Source organism: Curcuma longa, chromosome 3 (genome assembly GCF_044706935.1).
Source record: "Curcuma longa cultivar G26 ecotype Majalengka, Jawa Barat chromosome 3, ITB_CL_G26_1.1, whole genome shotgun sequence".
In the NCBI taxonomy this organism is placed as follows: Eukaryota; Viridiplantae; Streptophyta; class Magnoliopsida; order Zingiberales; family Zingiberaceae; genus Curcuma; species Curcuma longa.
The window spans coordinates 12,042,920-12,060,914 of record NC_133863.1 but is presented as its reverse complement, the minus strand read 5'-3'; the positions used below and the strand labels follow the sequence as shown (position 1 = coordinate 12,060,914).

Here is a 17,995-nt window from a genome sequence, read left to right as displayed (position 1 = left end):
AAAAAGAGTTTAATTTTTCAAGATTTTTTCAGAATTTTCTTCATAAACAAAAATTGTTCACTGGAATTTGAAAACCGTTTCTATCTCCTCAGCTTTATCTTTGAAGAAGGTCGCTTTTCAACCGTCCGATTTGATTGTAGCCAGTTCTCTGGTGAGCCTCGTCGACAGAGACCGAACACTGCTGAGTCCGATCCTATCCATTTACCTTCGATCCTTCTTACTCGCCACTTGCTCCCGAATGATCCGTCAACCATGGCCTTTCCTCTAGGTTCCCCCTTTCCTCCTCCAATTTCCAGTAGCTCCGCTCACGGTCTTCGCTTCCAAAGATGCCGGTTTTCACCAAGGTTTCTTCAGCACGCTGTCGTTTGCTTGCTCCGGAAGCAGAAGAGTATCTATCTGCGTAGGAATGTTCGCTTCGTGGAGCATAAGCGCCAGGTGTTTCCATTTTCTGGAGGGTACTTGAAAGATTTGAGCTTGGTGAGTAAAGGGCGCTTCTTTAGAGCTAACCAGGGTTTTGGTTTCAACGACGGCGGCGGTGGCGGTGGATGGGACAGGAGCTCCACCACAAGGGTGTTGGGCAATCTGGTTTTGGCTGTTGGGCTGACATACCTTACCATGACTGGGCGGCTTGGTTGGATCTTGGATGCTATCGTTTCCATCTGGGTAAGTACCTTCTCCTTTTTTGGGTGACTAAGGTTTCACCAGGTTCTTGTTCTATTAGTTTCCCCATCATGTAGTTGTATTGATATTTCATCCAATTTGGCACTGTCTCTACTACTTCCTGTAGTCGACTGGTTATTCTTGAATGATTTATCATCCAGAAACAAGAGCTATTCATCTTGACTATGGAGTGGGTTAAGTGTCGATTACATGAATTTTATTCTTCCATTGAGCTCTATGCAAGCAACTATAGATTGAGATAGGAAAATTTTGTATTAGGAGATAGGAAATAAGTAAGATACTTGGCAATCTGTGTACTCTAGCAGTAGATACTCCTCTCGTTTATTCTCGGTAAAAAGTTGACCTCTAATTAGGTACAACAACTAGCATCTTATCTACATTCCTGACCTCCAATTAAGAAGTTTCCATGATAAAAATGAGTAAGAATAGATGAACTTTATTCCTGACCAGTGTTGTAACCGTGACTCAGAGATTTTTGGATAATTGATAGTAAAATGAAATCCAGAGATCCCTGGATTTTAAAAAGTGGTACCTTAATCTAAGTTTGTAATTATGTTCTAAGACGATGTGTTTCTTGTTACATGCTTGTAAAAGCTGGGGAACTTTGGGTCTTCTCGGACCCAGATTTATTGAAAATTTTGGATAACTGATAGCGAGACATGACTTTTTATCAAATGAACTGCTGGGATATCATACCTAAATGAAGTTGCTTGCTATTCGATACTCTAGCAAACCTACCTTCTACCTAGAGATGTTTAGCAGGACATTCAATCATCTCCACCCCCACCCCCCCCCCCCCCCCCCCCCCCCCCCCCGCGCCCATCTTTTATTTGTATCCGGCCAGTTAAAAACCTGCTTTATAAAAACTTACCAGGAAGACTAATTTCAATGAAGACCTATGACATTTCATTTTACTTGTCTCTTCATTTTATCTCATGAATTTTTTTATATCTGATTTCAAGTTTCTGAATGTATGATTGAATTGGTTCATGCCAACAGCTCCTTGCAGTTTTGTTACCTATCATAGGTTTGGCCGCTTTCCTCTGGTTCACTGGACGCAACATAGTTCAGAGCAATGTGAGTATATTCAGTTAACTAAAATAAGCCTTTGTAATACTCTCCACTCTGTTATCTTGCTGATATATTAGATTAATATAAAAAATGTCATTCAGTCACTATATTGTCATATATTCATAATATGTGTATGCATTCAATTACTTGTAAAGTTGTTTTGAATAGCTTGGAACTGAAACTATTAGTGATTTATTAAGGTGTCAACATCTAGGACTTCTATCCTTTTCCCTTTGTACAGTTTGAGCTTTTAAGCTTTGACTTTTTTTAAACACTCCATAGTTCAATTTTTTGAAGTCTGTCCGGATGTTGATTTACATCTTTCCACTTCCATGCGCAGTGTCCCAACTGTGGAAATGAATTTCAGATTTTGAAGTAAGCATGCTGATGGACCCATGGTTCTCTACTTTGTCATTTATCTGACATAGTGGCTAAAGTACAATGTGTTTTCTTCTAGGTCGGCTACTAAAGATGGCCCACAACTGTGCCCATTTTGTAGTCAGCCATTCTCTGGTACTTGATTATCTTGATTTTAAAGCCTTATTCATGTGATTGATTTTTCTATCATAATGTAGATTCTGTTTTCTCTTTTCTGCCTTGAGCTAGTTATTCAACAAATCTAGTTTTTGCATGTAATTAGAAAAGACATCCCTTTAAAATGCCTATTAAATTGAAGTCATATATATTTTCTTGTTAGTTTTCTTCTATCTACTAATGTGATGTTTATTTTTCAACCTTATGGCTTGTGTTTTATAGGCTCTACTTGGTTATGATTTCTGCCAGCTGGGTTCATATGTTGCTCATGACCAAGGAGAGTCACTTATAGATTATGTAACTTAAGTACCACATGAACTTCTAGTTTCAGATATGGTGTAGTCATGTAGTTCACATGCTAACCATCCGTCAGTCATCCACATTTCTATACCCATTGCATCAGTTATTACAGAAACAATTATAGCCAATTATCTTGTAACATTAATAATTGGTGACAATTGCAGGATTTTAAAATATCCTCATAACCTGAATAATTGGGTAGAATTGCAAGATTTAGAAATTATGGCTTTTAAAATTAATAATTGGAGGCACTTGTAGGGAGTATAGTCAGAATCCTTTTGAAAGTTTTTCCTAGATGAAAATATGACTTAGCCATTGATTGTTAATTTTATGGTTGCTTTAGACGAATAAACTGAGTTTTGTCTACTGGTCGTTCATCGAAGTGCCTTTGTGCAGGATTTAGCAAGCTAAGATATGCTTTTTCTCTGATATCTGTGATTGCAGTTCAGGGTGACATATTTATAAGAGAGCCATCAGGATTCTCATCTGACCGTTCGACAGGTTATAGACAAGCCTTCAATGGATTCTCTCCCCAAAATGAAAAAGGTAGTTAATGTTTCATAGCTGCAGTTTGTTTTGTACTGACTGTTTATTTCGCTTTGGCTAGCGAGTTGGTTTGTAGAGTTCCTTTGTTCACAGAACATTTTCTAAAATTGCGATATCACCATTACAATTTTTAACATCAGCAGGCAAGACCTCTTCTGCTGTGATTGTTGACGTCGAAGCAGACGTTAAAGACATTGACTGATTTGTTTCTGAAACAAGATTAAAATGGTAAGAAGTCTATTAGTTTTTAGTAGCTGAATTCTTTCAGACATTCCGAAGGTTTTGAGAGCATGGTCACTAAATGGAAGCACTAACTTCGAAATAGATTTCTTTTTCATGTTTGGATATGTTTTAAGGTTTCGTGTAACATGAGACCTTCTCCATACTGATATTTTGCACTTCTATCACTTTGATCGCAACAAGCTTGAGTACCAAATATCTTATAATTTGAATGAAATGTTTCATGTTTTGTTATAGTTATCAAGCTCGCTTAGCTTGATATTTCTGTAAGGATTTTAGACATTTTGGATTTATTATTTCCGGAGAGATTTACGAGATACATTTTACAAGATAAAGACGAGATGCTTAAACTTGAGATGTGCCTTTCCTGTTTTGTTTATCTATCTCTTATGTTCAAAGTAATTCTCAAGGCAGTATCTCACTGAAACAATCTATATGCTTTAGTTCATGAATTGCTTTCATAGACGTATTGGTTTTACCTGCAAGTTTTTTGTCACTGTTACAGGAACTTGTCAACATGTTATTGATATTAGTTTTCCTTTACAAGTTCGGTGTGCCGTTATAGGAACTTGTCGGCATGTTTCATAACATCTTGCTGATAATATATCACGATGTGATTCTCACCGACCAAAGGGACGGTGCGAGCACTATAAATGGTTTCATGGCAATCCAACAAACTCTAGCTTGGCAAGATGTCTAAGGTATACGAAACATTCCATCAATGCAAGGTCCCAGAGAAGGGTCGCATAAAAAAAAACTGCATGTTTGATCTTGCATCCTTCCGACTAGAGACTTTAAGTTCTTCCAACTAGATCGTTTGACCATTCGGTTGAGCGTATCAAGTTAACGAATCCCTTTCTCTAGCTAGTTTGACAAAAGTTTTTTCTTTACGAGTCGTAATCTTATTATTTACAAGATCCAACCATTGTTTTTTTCTGTTTGTTGATGCAGTGCTCTCGTGATTCCCATCCAAATTGGAGGACGACCGACAGTTGAAATAGTATCCATGACAGTGAATCTTTCAGATCCTCCTATAGATTGTATCAAAAACTTGTAGATCAGTGGGTAACAAAGATCACAAATGAAGATCAATGTCTGTTTACTACAAATCGTGTATATAGAAGTTTTTATTGTGGTTTATAAAAAATTTGTTCTTTTAGCAGCTTGATTCACATGTAGATTGAGAGACTATTTTGTTCCTTGTGAAGTATTATTAGAGGAAATTTAATGTTAGTTTGTCTTGTTGTCTACTACAAATGAACAAATAAAGAGGTCGGTCGATCGGTTGTTCATGCATGTAATCTAATATAGTTGACGTCGAATCTATGAACGCCAAGCCATGCAAATCTGTAACGTATTCAACGCGTTTACTGCATTGACTTTTTTGGTCTTCACACGTCAAAACGTTCGTGGTTTAGTTGATGAATGCCGTGTCGAAGAAGAGAAGGTGGCCTACGTGGTTTTGAATATTTTTGAAACTATAAATTTCTGAAGTCGCATGATAAAATCTTAGGTAAAGATTTTACCCCTAATTATCTTTTTTATAAAAAATAACGCTTTTTTATAAAAATAAAAATAAAAAATAAAATAGCACTTCAGCATGTTTCTCATTGTGAAATTATTTTTTATTTAATTTAGTTAAAAATATTATATAAAAAGTATTTTTATAAAAAAAATTATCACTTATCAAAATTATTTAAATTTGATCAAAATTATTTCAATATTATAGTATTATAGTATTTTTTGATGAAGTTGAATTGATTTATATATCTTAACCTATTAATTATAGCAGCTATTTTATAGTTGTTATATTAATGATAAAGTATTTTTCAAAATGAGAAATATGTTAATTGTTATTTTGATTTTTTTTAAACAAAGAACGATTTTTGACAATTCTAATAATTTGCATTTTAATTTTTTTCTAAAATTCTAATGTAAGAAAAATATAAATGTAGCATGAGAATAAAAGTATAACAAATTTAAATAAGTTAAATTATTACAAATTTATGATGATTAAGTTAAATTATTAATTTACATAACTTAAAATTATGCTGCTGTATAATTTATTTTTGATAATTTTAGATGATTTTTATTTATATAAGTTATCTAAATAATAGAAAGATTAAATAAGACGACGATCTTGATTTGATTTGATTGATTTGAGTACGGTCTTCCATACGACGACGACGACGATTGATGGCGACCGAGATGAGTGAACGGGTGGCCGGCTGGCTAACGCCGCCCTACCTCCCCGTCGTTCTCAATGCCATCATCCTCTCCATCGCGGCCTCAAAATTGTTCCAGCGGCCGACATCGGATCCTGCGGCGGATTTTGGGACAGAGCATGCACGACGGGCGGCGGTGGAGTGGAGCGGGAAGGAGATGAAGGAGGTCGCGTGGGCGGCAGGGAAGGACGCGGACTCGGTGGAGGTGGATGTTGGAAAAAATAAAAGAGATACGTGGAAGAAGAAGAATAATAAAATATTAAATTTCAAAATTTGATCTATCTTTGTTTTGCAAATGATATATTTATAGTCTATTTAATAATTCATATAAATTTATTAATTTTATTATTTTATCGTTAATACAACATGATCATCCCTATCTACTACCTCGTGCACTAACTCCACGTACTATATTATTTTGATATCATAAAATTTAATTTAATTTCCAACAGTGGATTTTGTAATTCATTATTTATTAATTTTCTTTTACAACACTAATCAGTGGCACAATCATAATTATCCAGTGTACAGATTAGGCGGCGCGGAGGAAGATCGGAAGCCGAGGCTGCCGCCGGCGGACTCTCTGGAGGCGACGTGGCTAGCGATCACTGAGGGCCTAGGAGGATTACGGAAGACCGCCGGCCGCCCGCGACGACGACAACGTGGAGGCGGCGACGACCGATCAGGCGTTGTCAGGCGTTCATCGACAAGTTCAACGAAGAGCTGCGGCTTCAGCGGCAGCGATCGATTACGATACGGAAGCCGAGGCTGCCGCCGGAGGGCTCTCTGGAGTCGACGTGGCTGGCGATAACGGAGGACCGGCCGCGACGACGACAACGTGGAGGCTGCGACCACTGAGAAGGCGTCGTCGGAAATATTATCTGTGCCGGCGGCGACCCGGCTGCGGAGGGATCCGTGGCTGGAGAAGGAGGAGCTCAACCGGAGGACGTGGAGGCGTTCATCGACAAGTTCAACGACGAGATGCGGCTCCAGCGGCAGCGATCGATGCAGCAGTTCATGCATGGACATGATCAATCGCAGCAGCCGTTAATTAAAATTAGAAATAAAAACCAAAATAAACAAAATAATAGAAGCTTAATTAATTACTATTTTGTAGGGCTGTGCTTGTTTATTTTATTTTTTTGTAGGATTGTGCTGAATAATACAACTAATAGAACTATATTGTGAATATATAAAATTATAAAGACAAGTTTATTTGTCTTGTTGACTCCTACAAATGAACAAATAAAGAAATGCAAAATTAAATTAGGGTCGGTCGATCGGTTCATGCATGTAATCTAGTCTAGTGACGTCAAATTTATGAACGCCAAGCCATGCAAATCTGTAACGTATTGAACGCGTTTACTGCTTTGACTTTTTGGTCTTCAGTCAAACGTTCGTGGTTTAGTTTATGAATGCCGTGTCGAAAAAGAGGAGGAGGCCTACGTGGTTTTGACTTTTGAATTATAGATTTCTAAAGTCATATGATAAAATCTTAGGCAAAGATTCACCCCTAATTATCTTTTTTATAAAAAAGAAACCCCCACTTTTTGTAATAAAATAAAATAAAATAGCACTTCAGCATATGTGTTTCTCATTCTGAAATTATTTTTATTCCAACATTATTTTGTTATAATATGTGGTGTGTTAAAATAATTATTTTTTATTTTAATTTGATTAAAAATATTATATATGAAGTATTTTTATAGAAGTTTTTTACCACTTGATTAAAAAAATTTTAATTTGTTGAAAAACATTTCAACATGGTTAAAATGTCTTTAAATAGTTGTTATATATTTTAGTAGGCGAACGGGGACCTAATATCAAAAAAGAAATTATAAATCAACAAAATATAGTTATTCTGTTGTATTGTGCAGATGAATTTATTTATGACCTATTTTTATTTGTTGCGATTAATTACTTCAATTAATTATAAACGGCAAGTATAAAAACAAAGTGTTAGTCGGCAACTAGTAAGATATATTAATATCCATCAGATAAGATAACGACGGCGGCGACGAAAGGTGGCGAACGGTGATCATGGCGTCACCTACGCTTCATGGCCAAGTTCCCACCTATAAATTAAACAGAGTAGAGTAAGAAGAGGAGCAGTAATTGAGAATAAAATAATCGAGATATTGATTTGAGAGCGGATATGCTGCGTCTCAAGGTGGCGCTCGCCGCCTCAGCCGCGGTGGTGGTGGCGGCGGCGGCGATGGCAGCAGTGCAACTTGGAGATGGAGGACGATCTTCCATACGACGACGACTGATGGCGACCGAGATGGGGGAATGGCTCGCCGGCTGGCTCACGCCGCCCTACCTCCACGTCCTTGTCAACGCCATCATCCTTTCCATCGCGGCCTCGGGCTTGTTCTGGTGGCCGCCATCGGATCCTGCGGCGGATTTTGGGACAGAGCATGCGCGGCGGCAGGCGGTGGAGTGGAGCGGGGAGATGAAGGAGGTCGCGTGGGCGGGGGAGGACGCGGACTCGGTGGAGGCGGAGAGGTTGAGCGAGTCGACGGAGCTGCCGACGGGATGGCCACCGGAGGAGCTGTCGATTGCTGTCCCGTTCGGCCACCGGAGGAACGGCGAATCCGATTCCAACATTTGTAATTCATTATTTATTCATTTTCTTTTCCAACGCCGACCAGTGGCACAATCGTAATTATCCAGTGTACAGATAAGGCGGCGCGGAGGAAGATACGGAAGCCAAGGCCGCCGCCGGCGGACTCTCTGGAGTCGACGTGGCTGGCGATCACGGAGGGCCGCCGGGGATCGCGCCGCAACGACCTCAAGAAGTTGGACACGTGGAGCGAGCCCACCGCCCCCGACGAAGACAACGTGGAGGCGGCGACGTCAGAGATGATATCTCCGCCGGCGGCGGCTCGGCTGCGGAGGGATCCGTGGCCGGAGCAGGAGGAGCTCAACCGGCGAGTGGAGGCGTTCATCGACAAGTTCAACGACGAGATGCGGCTTCAGCGGCAGCAATCGATGCAGCAGTTCGTGGACATGATCAATCGCGGCAGCCGTTAATTAAAATTAGAAATTAAAACCAAAATAAACAAAATAATAGAAGCTTAATTAATATTTTGTACTCTGTGCTTGTTTATTTTATTTGTGAATAATACAACTAATAGAACTATATTGTGAATATATAAAATTATATAGACGAGTTTTATTTGCTCGCTTGGATGCATGCTTTCTTTTGATGTTCTAAAGAATTTAATACGAAATTTTTATTTTTGTTAAAATTAATACAACTTTTATTCTTGTTAAATGGGCCTCAGCTCATGTCCTTTGCAGTTAGATATCTCAACCAAATAACAAGAAAAAAGGCTGGAAAAAAAAGGACCTTCACCTTCACACAGTTGCTAACGATTACACGGGGCCAAAATAGTATGGAGCTCCTTCACATTAGTTATGTAAGAAAAAAAGATTAAATAAAGTAGGTTGATGTATACATTGATGGAACTTGCCTGAGCACTGCACATCAGTTTGCAAACCAGCAAGCAAACTGTGAGAGGTTGATGTAGGCCATGAAATTGCCTACTTGGCCATTGCAATCTCTCACTTTGGTTTGGCATTGTGTTACTTCCATCTTCTCCAAAAGTCTCAGTAGGGTACCAGTGTCACTGTTTGGTGTAGGGTTGGTGGTTCTTCCTCCCGCTCTGGCTGGATGTTCAAGTCAATCTGGGCGATCTTTAGAGGCGGCGATGCGGATGTTTCTGTATCGACATTTGTGGTTCCTTTCTGAGAGGGAATCTCATCACTCGGGGTTGGACCAGTTGATGATGGATCATTAGTCCTTGCTTCTGGTAAAACCTCGGATGGTGGTATGGTGGTTGATGGCGGTTGTTGCTTCTCTGAAGTCTCGAGTTCCTTTTCAGACTGACGCTTCTCGCGCAGCGTTTTGAACCTGCGTCTCACGGTGAGGCAGACGTTGCAATTGCACTCTGGCTTGTGCTTGGGGCCCTTGCCGCTAGGAGGCTGTATACAGACAATGCATGAACAGCCAGGCTTGTGCCGAGGATGCTTAGTTGTTGGTTGGGATGCTGGAAGGTTTTCGCCAATAGCAAGACTCGCGAGTGCAGCAAGACGATCTGACACTTCGACATTGTCCTTTTGTGCCTTTGCCTTGCCCCTCTTGGAACCACCTGCTACACATTGAAGTGAACTATCTTATAGAAATGTTAAACAGAATTAGCCTACAGACCTCAGCACTAAACACACCTCAACAATAATTAGCAGAATATTTTCTTTAATGTGCATGAAAAATCTAACGATGACAGATTGGAAGGTGCAACCTTCCTGTCGAAAAAAGATTATTATTATTTTGACGCACCTGATTCTTGAGCAGCAGTGCAAGCTGACCTGCACACATTGGAAGATAGAAGTTATGAAGAGTTAATTAAACAGGATTGAACAACAGTTGAGGTGCATAGCATTCTGGTGAATCAACAAATTAAAGTACGTTGCTAATTAATTATGTTTAGACAAATTCTGGAACATGAATTCTAATGACAAATTTCAAACCTATCCATATAGTAGTATCTACTATTTGTTTTGACTACAAGTTTGCATTGGAATGGGTCAAAAGCCAAATGTTTCTGGCAATAGCAGATTAGGTTTGAAGAAAGTGCTAGTATCAGCGACTGTTGAACAAGGTTGTTTATAGATCTTTTGTCAATTCAAATACTCAATCGGAGAACTAAACTACTAGGTGGCTTCCCACGAGTTGGCAATTTCTTAAAGGCGTGGGACAAACATATTTGCACGGCTTTTGTTAATCCAAATAATCAATTAGCAATTCATCAAGTGGATTTGACTTCTTAATAGACTATTTTTCAACAAATTGTGAACTTATGACATATTCACTCAGTTTGAGGGTATGTTAAAGGCCACTTATGACCATTGTGTATAAAATGTTAATGGGTTATTAATTAGATAAAAAAAATAGGGAATCAAACCTAAGCCTAAAAGGAAAACGAGTTAAACATGAAGGAATATCAGGAAGATGTGCTAGAAAAAATACCCAGCTTGTTGTGAGGTCAAATATGGCATCTTCCCAAGTATAGGTGCTTCCTGTCCAAGACAATAAAAAAATTTAAAAAAAAATTGGTTCATGCAAAATAATAAACAAAAGAAGGTCTAAGTTCAGCAGGACATAAGCAGAGTGCAGTCTTAAAAAGAGGGCAAAAAACAAAATGCTTTACATTTGTCAGAACTATCTTGGAAAAGAAATGCAATGGAAGGTTGAGCTAATAAATTAGTTAATGTACTGTATTAAGATAAAATCAGTGTAAATGTAATCAAGCTATAGCAGTAATTGCAAAATCAGTTGAAAGCAAAAAATAATTACTATAATTGCCAAATAATTGGGTTTTTATTTTGCCCCGCACAGGAATTAGTAAATCTGCAAAGCATGAAAGATGGAATTGCATACTGAATAGGACAACAGTATATGGACGTGATGATATACCAAAACTCAAAACAAGGAAAGGATATAACATATAAAAAGGGACAAAAATACTTCTGAAAATAATATAATAGGTCATGAATAAAAGCATCTGAACGAATATTAAATTAGAGATATTAAAGTAGCCCCTTTGAAATAGCAAATTAAAAGTCAAATTCAGTCTCATAGTTAGTATAATGGAGGAGTGAATGATGAAACTGAAAGAGGGAAAGACTAGGTTAGTTTAATTGTATTTTGCTAAATGCTCTATCGTTTTATTGCTTATTGGCCATTTATGTATCTAATAGCACTGTTTCACGGACTGTTAGATAGTCTGACATAACTGACAGAGTCAGGTGCTTAATGATTGGACTAGGTTAGTTATGTTTTACTGGATAGAAGGTGAATTAATTAGGAAAAGAGAAATATCCATGTGATCTAACTAGATCTATATGCATTCTGTAGCACTTGAGCCACATCAAAAACAGTGCCAAAAAACACAAACTTCACTGATTGGATAATGGCTCACTTAAGCAGATAGAGATGCACCCAATGCACACTCACTACATGACTAATATAAATGTGGAGCTAGATACGGAAAAATTGTTACAAATGACTAAAAGTGCAAAATGAACAAGGAAGCCAAAGAATGAGACAGGGAATAAAAACCTCAAAATCTAATATGCTGAACCTCGTGATAGGATTTAAAAGCTAAATATCAGCATCATAATTATAACATGGTGGATATGTTAAGTTGTTCACCTCATATTCCTCAAACTCATGGCCTTCAATAACAATAATGCTAGGAGAAGAATTTGGAGGTGGATGGAGCAATTTTTGAGCCTCTTCCCATGTTAGTTTCAAATCCATGGATTCATCATTTTCAATTCTTAGGCGTTTATTCTTTGAGCCAAGTGTTTTGGCTTTCCTTTTGCTAGGAACAGGAAGTGACCTGGCAATAGACCCATCCTTTTGTATAGGCCAGGTAGATTGATCTGTTGCATTGACCAAACCCAACAATCATATGATACATTATATTTGAAAAACATCTAGAGGGGGAGCAACATTTTTCTCATTACCTTCTGGTGGTGGTGACAAATCATTGCCAGAATTGTGTGTTTTAGGATCCTGCAGTTTACAAAATCTGACTTAAGATTTCAAGATGTAAATCATTCAAATTGCGGCATTGACAAAACATTTAAATGGAAGGTTCTACGAGCATAGAAGGCATCAGCAATTTCTATACATATTTATACATAAAGAACACAGTATTTCTCCATTTCGTAACCCAGATAATCCTTGCCAAGCAAATATGTTTAAGAAATGACAAATCTGATTAACCAACCTGTTCATTAGAGTTGCTAGAAGCCTTTCTAAATCCCATGACCAGCTTTCCTTCTGGATCTATCCTACTAAATGTAACTGCAGAAACACATTTAGTTTCAAACACACAGAAAAGATGTCCCTAAATGTAATTGTAAAATTACACTTGTATGTCCAACCTGCACAGCCTTCATATTAGAAGTGCAAAATACTAATATAACTAAAAACTAAAACCATTTAGAGAAACAACTTCCAAATTGTTACTTGATATCTCTGTCAGAATTTTTTATGACTAGTGGTAAAAGCTCTTAATTAAACTAATGAATTAAATTCCTGTGGCAAATGGAAGAGAGTTAAGGTCAAATATGATGCATATCCATTGATTTTAAGGACTGACACTGATTATCAAGAAGAATATTTGGAAGCATCTATTAGCAATCTTTGCAAAGAAAAGATTAGTCGACATGTAAATCAGCTTGAACAATACCTGTGTCACCTGCTTGCAGTTGCATTGCTTGAATACAAGGAGTAACCCCTTCCAATACATACATCCTGCTGTTGTTGTTAGGCCAAAATCGAAATTGGAATGTCCAATTCCTTCCACTTGTATCCTGAACTTTTAATGGAAGTCCTTCAGGCTGAGAAATTGTAGGGAAGTATACCTGTGCAAAAACATCACCCATAAGAAGACACACAGAACGATAGAAATATAAATAGTACTCTAAATGAGAATCTTCATGTGAATGAAATAGTTGGCATACAAGAAATGTTTTTACAAATGCATTTAAGTCACAAGTACCAAGGTAGTAAATCTCAACAAGTTGACTAGAGATGTAGTATAATCCATGCAAAGCTGAAGCCAGCATAGAATTACTATCATCCAAAAGTTAATCAAAATGTATAACCACTTAACTCAAAAGAGCAGTGGAGCACAATTTGTAAACCAAACTATTTGATGGATCATTAACTCAGATATCCATAATCCAATCCCAAGACAATTAATAGGTGGATAACATGTAAACAGATGGATAAGTAATTTAATCACTTGGTGAGAATCACATTCCTCTACCCTGATCAGATTTAATCAATCTCGCCCTTTATTTAAAAATCAATCATTCTTGCCAATATTAACTTTAGAAGTACAAGGAGGAATAGTTAATTCATAAAATTTAGGGATAGTGTTTCAGAAGTTTCTAGACTAAATATTTAAAAACTGAATAAGTCACCTCTGCGCATTTCTTGGGTAACACAAGCCGTCCAATCCGGGCAACATCACTAGCAGTTAGCATCTTCTCAAACAAGGGAGTGATGGTGGTTTGTGAACTTGCAATAGTCAAGTAATACTTCCAGTAAAAGTTATGGGAAGGGAGTAACATCATAAATGGGAAAATTGAAGTAACCAAAACTTTCAAACAAAGAATAAAAGAAATGGAAGGATACTTTCCGGATATTTGTTGTAGCTCTTGATCTGTTATTGTAGGCCAATATCGAGGAAGTAATTGTGTTCGTGGAAAGGTATCACCTTTAGTTCTTCCATTGCGCATTTGAACTTGCAATCCAGCTTCAGTGATATGTGGAGGGCACAGGTGGCTTGATAATGGAGAAGTTACTTGAGCTAGTGGCTGATTTGCTGAAAGAGTAATTGGACCTTTTGCTCCATGTGATGATGAAAAGGGAACAGGTAGTCCAACAACAAGAGATGAGTCTTCTTTTGCAATAGATGATGTTTGCAAATTGATAGGTAGTGGATGCAAATTGGTAGATGGATTTGGTTTTGCTTCAATTTTAAATCCAGAACTGGTTGACGGGTCCATAGATACCAGTTTCCTTGTAGAATTTGGATCATTTTCTCCTACAAGAAGACATGAGTTTCACAAATATTAGGATTGCTCACTCTAGTATTTGTTGTGAGAAGGAAATGAGTCCAAACCTGTGTTCCCATGAGCGTATCTATCTTGTGAAATGTTGTTAACGCAGCCAGAAATTACTCTCTCAGGCTCGAAGTTTTTTTCATGTGCTGATATATAGTGTCGCCTCCCTGGTGTCAACCTTTCAATGCTACAAGGCCTGTCAAACTCATATGATAGTCTTTGTTGCAAATCAGACTGCATGTTTGTCATATTCCACATATGTGGAGCTTGACGCCATTGCCCAGAAAATGGAGTGGTAACTGATTTCCAGGGTTTAGCAGATGAATCTCTCCTTTCAGATACATGTGGCATAAGCATTGAAGGAGAAGACATTTGATTTGGTGTCTAGAAACATATTAGTAGCAAGAAAATCAAGGAGTCAAATAGGTGGAAAAAAGTGTGATGTATCTAAAACAATTGTTAATGGATACCTATATTTGCAGCTATCATGGTAAGGAATTAGAACAAACATCAGCATAATAAAAATAAATAAATAAAAGTACTGTGTTAATAGCTCAAATTTGGTTCAGCTAAATACAACTGAATGAACTCCTAACTTGCGCATAGACAAGAATAGAATGACGTGACACCAATTTAACCAAATTAACAAATACATCTCAAGGCTTTCACTTTTGAAGAGAAAACAGACAGAAGCAATTACACCATTACAGAGTGTCTCAGTTAATCACACTAATTCTCAATTTCATTACATGCTCCTATACCATTATAATGTCTAATAAAAAAATTACCAACAAAAGTTTCAAACAATATAATTTGTAGATAAAGATTAAGAAGGTTTAAATCCACGATATGCTGTCATGCCCTCAACTAATTTAATGCCACTGTTAGTCGAAGAATAGGACGGTCAAACTGTGAAAGTATTGCATGACAGTGACAGAGTGCAGCTCACCTTTGGGAGAGATTTACTGGCGCATGCAACGCACTCAACTCCTCCAGCGTCAAGATAAATATAAGTTTGAGCTGACACTATACACCCGCAATGCAATCGCTGTAAATAGGACAATTAATAAGGTATACAACACAGCCACAAACGGCGATTTTGCATTCGTGTGAACAGATGAGTAGCATGCTAATAAAGCTAGTTCGAATCAAAACAGAGTTCCTCTCTAACCTTGCGACATGTCTCACAGTTTCTCCAACCAGTGACACCAGAATGAAACGTCTCGCAGAAAGTCCCTTGCTCAAATGCACTTCTACAGTAGCAAATAGATATAATCCAATATACGGGCGGCGAATAAATCGGAGAGAAAATTAGAAACATGGTACTATTTTCTATATATATATATACACATCATGTATGACTCATCCCAAGCAGAACAAGCCATCCGTTTGAATCTTTATCCACGACAATTCATGCGGAATTAAACATAAAAAACATTTTTAAAAAATAAAGTCAAACATGTAGTCGCAGTAGTACAACTCACATTCAGCAAGCGTGAATCATACAGAACGAACGGAAGGATAGAAGATTTGATAGAGAGAACAACAGAAGCTGCCTCAATCGCTCGCTGTAAAACCAAATCCGATCGCCTCAACGCCCAAATCCGAATGAAAAAACGACCCATTTATGCTAACACGGAGGCAACACTTTTTTTTTTAATAAAAAAAGGGGTAAAATAGTGCAAGAGAGAAGGGGAGGGCAGTACGAGCAGCGGCCGCAAAGCTCCGCGATCTCTCCAGAGCGGAGGCGCCACCCCTTCTTCCTCAGCGGCTGGTGATCCGCCACGATTTCCTTGCACTGGGAGTTGAAGCAGATCTTGGTCGCTGGCGGCGCCGCCGCGGACGCCGAATTAGGAACAGGCGCAGACATGGAGACGAGGAAATGGGCATGTAGATTGAAAATCCCAAACCCTACTCTTGAGCTCGCAATCCGCAGCCACGAAGCCTCGAATCGGAAGCCAGTGGAGCGGCGAAGGAGGGAGTGAGCGACTTCGATCGAAGGGTAGACGCGCGAGCGATCGAGGAGGCGAAGGAAGAGGGAGATGTAGATTGAGACATGTAACGTAAAATACTACGTGAATTCGGTGAGCGGAGGCTGTAAATAAACCTAGTTTGGTTGGACAAAATTGCCTCTCACCCCCTGTAATTTCCGTCCTTTTCAAAAATATTCTTAACATTTTTAAAATCTCCAAGACGCCCCATAATAAGTTTAACATTTTTTTCATCTTTTCGTCCTTTTGTAGTAAAGCTTTATGTTATTTAAATTTGTAAATGCTGAAATAATTATTCAAGTTTAATTTTATTTCATTTTTTTAACTTGCGCTTGCTTTGAATTTGACTTATCTTGTTTTATTTAGATATCATCGAATTTTTACCCTTAAGTTTGATATTAGATGTATGTTTATTTTAAGAGTTTTTATTTATTATTATAAGATTGGTAAAAAATTTATTGACGAATATATTTTAAATTTTGTTATTAATAAATTAAATATATATATATGATTGTATTTAAATTTATATATCTTAAATATTTAATTATTTTACATAAGTACCCTTATAATTTTAAAAAATACATACACATACATTACTTGTAGTGTTTATAAATTTTTCATCTTACCCCAATTAAATAATATGTCATGTTCCTTTCTTTATTAAAAGTAGACCGATAAGTATATAAATAATTTACTGCATTATTATATTTTAAGATAACTCAATGATATTAATAACGTAACCATGAAGTAAAATAATAAGAGTTTAGAAATTCTAATATTTGACAAAAATAAAAATAAAATATTTCTTTTTGTTGATGTGGATATGGTGATTAAAAAAATGGTGGAGGTTTATTTATAGAAAATATTATAATAAGTGTTCAGGAAGCTATAAATATATATTATTGTTTTTCAACACAAGGTTTCCTTTTTAAAATATATATTTTTGAGAAAAAATAATTTGCATTAAAAAAAAATGTGAATTATTTTCTCCTCTAGTTAATATATTCACTCTCTTAATATACTACTCAAATCTTCATTCTTATTTATGAATATAGCTAAATTAATTTTGATAGTCAAACCTCCGAGATTTAGTCACTAATCGAACAATGAGTTATTGGCCAATAAGATAAAGTTATTTGATTAATTTAATCAATTAAGATGATCTTCAGATGGGTCGAATTGAATTTGATCAAAGTAAAAATATTATAAAAAAATTTAATCCAAATTCAAATCCAATTTGAAAACTTGAAATGTATAATCTAACTAACTCGAATAATTCAGAAAAAATATTTTTTATTTTGCTTGATCTCGAGCTTGTAAAGAGGGAGATGCATGCTTTTAAAGTAAGTTTTATCCGTTCATATAGTTGTCCTATATAAAAAAATGGGAAAAAAAGCATGTGATAAATTTTTTTTTAAAAAAAAGGGGAAAATAATCTCTAATTGTGCCTTTGGAAAAAAGCAAAATAAATAGAAATAAGTTATTACTTATCCATTTTAATCTCTTATTAAAGATGAAAATTAGGGAAGTTTTTTGGTAAGCTCTGTGCTTTTATTGATTAAGGAATAAAAGTTAAGAATTATTTTAGCATTCAAATTTATATCCTTATATATTATAAAACCCCACCTCATAAATTTATCCTTATCCACTATTTCCCCAAACCAATTATATAATTTCCAAAATTACAAAGTACTAAAAATAATTCTAGAATCTATAAATCTTTTTACAATTTCCACTCTAATATTTTAAGTTAATTAC

The 17,995-nt window shown here is 36.9% G+C and overlaps 2 protein-coding genes and 2 pseudogenes across 3 annotated transcripts; 3 read left to right on the top strand and 1 right to left on the bottom strand.

Moving 5' to 3' along the window:
* Positions 1 to 155: 155 nt before the first annotated feature.
* On the top strand, positions 156 to 4,531 carry LOC141824715 (uncharacterized). Of its 2 annotated transcripts, none has more exons than XM_074712043.1 (7): positions 156 to 663; positions 1,681 to 1,758; positions 2,093 to 2,127; positions 2,210 to 2,265; positions 3,031 to 3,132; positions 3,276 to 3,360; positions 4,324 to 4,531. In XM_074712043.1, exons 1-6 carry the CDS (start codon positions 253 to 255, stop codon positions 3,332 to 3,334), a joined length of 741 nt encoding a protein of 246 aa, XP_074568144.1. In that variant the 5' UTR covers positions 156 to 252; the 3' UTR covers positions 3,335 to 3,360; positions 4,324 to 4,531. The 2 variants fall into 2 exon arrangements, with proteins under 2 accessions (XP_074568144.1, XP_074568143.1); XM_074712042.1 differs by having other exon boundaries at positions 3,273 to 3,360.
* A 1,037-nt stretch (positions 4,532 to 5,568) lies between these two features.
* LOC141823701 (uncharacterized) lies at positions 5,569 to 6,648 on the top strand (annotated as a pseudogene).
* Positions 6,649 to 7,752: 1,104 nt separating this feature from the next.
* LOC141823700 (uncharacterized) lies at positions 7,753 to 8,649 on the top strand. The gene is made up of 2 exons (XM_074710961.1): positions 7,753 to 8,206; positions 8,278 to 8,649. The coding sequence occupies exons 1-2, from the start codon at positions 7,753 to 7,755 to the stop codon at positions 8,628 to 8,630; spliced, it is 807 nt and encodes a 268-aa protein (XP_074567062.1). The 3' UTR covers positions 8,631 to 8,649.
* Positions 8,650 to 8,934: 285 nt separating this feature from the next.
* On the bottom strand, positions 8,935 to 16,295 carry LOC141823057 (B3 domain-containing protein Os07g0563300-like; annotated as a pseudogene).
* Positions 16,296 to 17,995: the final 1,700 nt, after the last annotated feature.

What these genes read in the sequence shown, in the direction of transcription:
- LOC141824715 (XM_074712042.1), top strand. Translation starts at nt 253, where the DNA reads ATGGCCTTTCCTCTAGGTTCCCCCTTTCCTCCTCCAATTTCCAGTAGC. An exon ending in TTGTAGTCAGCCATTCTCTG is followed by an intron (nt 2,266 to 3,030) that starts GTACTTGATTAT and finishes CTGTGATTGCAG; the next exon opens with TTCAGGGTGACATATTTATA. An exon ending in CTCTCCCCAAAATGAAAAAG is followed by an intron (nt 3,133 to 3,272) that starts GTAGTTAATGTT and finishes TTTTAACATCAG; the next exon opens with CAGGCAAGACCTCTTCTGCT.
- LOC141823700 (XM_074710961.1), top strand. Translation starts at nt 7,753, where the DNA reads ATGCTGCGTCTCAAGGTGGCGCTCGCCGCCTCAGCCGCGGTGGTGGTG. An exon ending in CGAATCCGATTCCAACATTT is followed by an intron (nt 8,207 to 8,277) that starts GTAATTCATTAT and finishes TCCAGTGTACAG; the next exon opens with ATAAGGCGGCGCGGAGGAAG.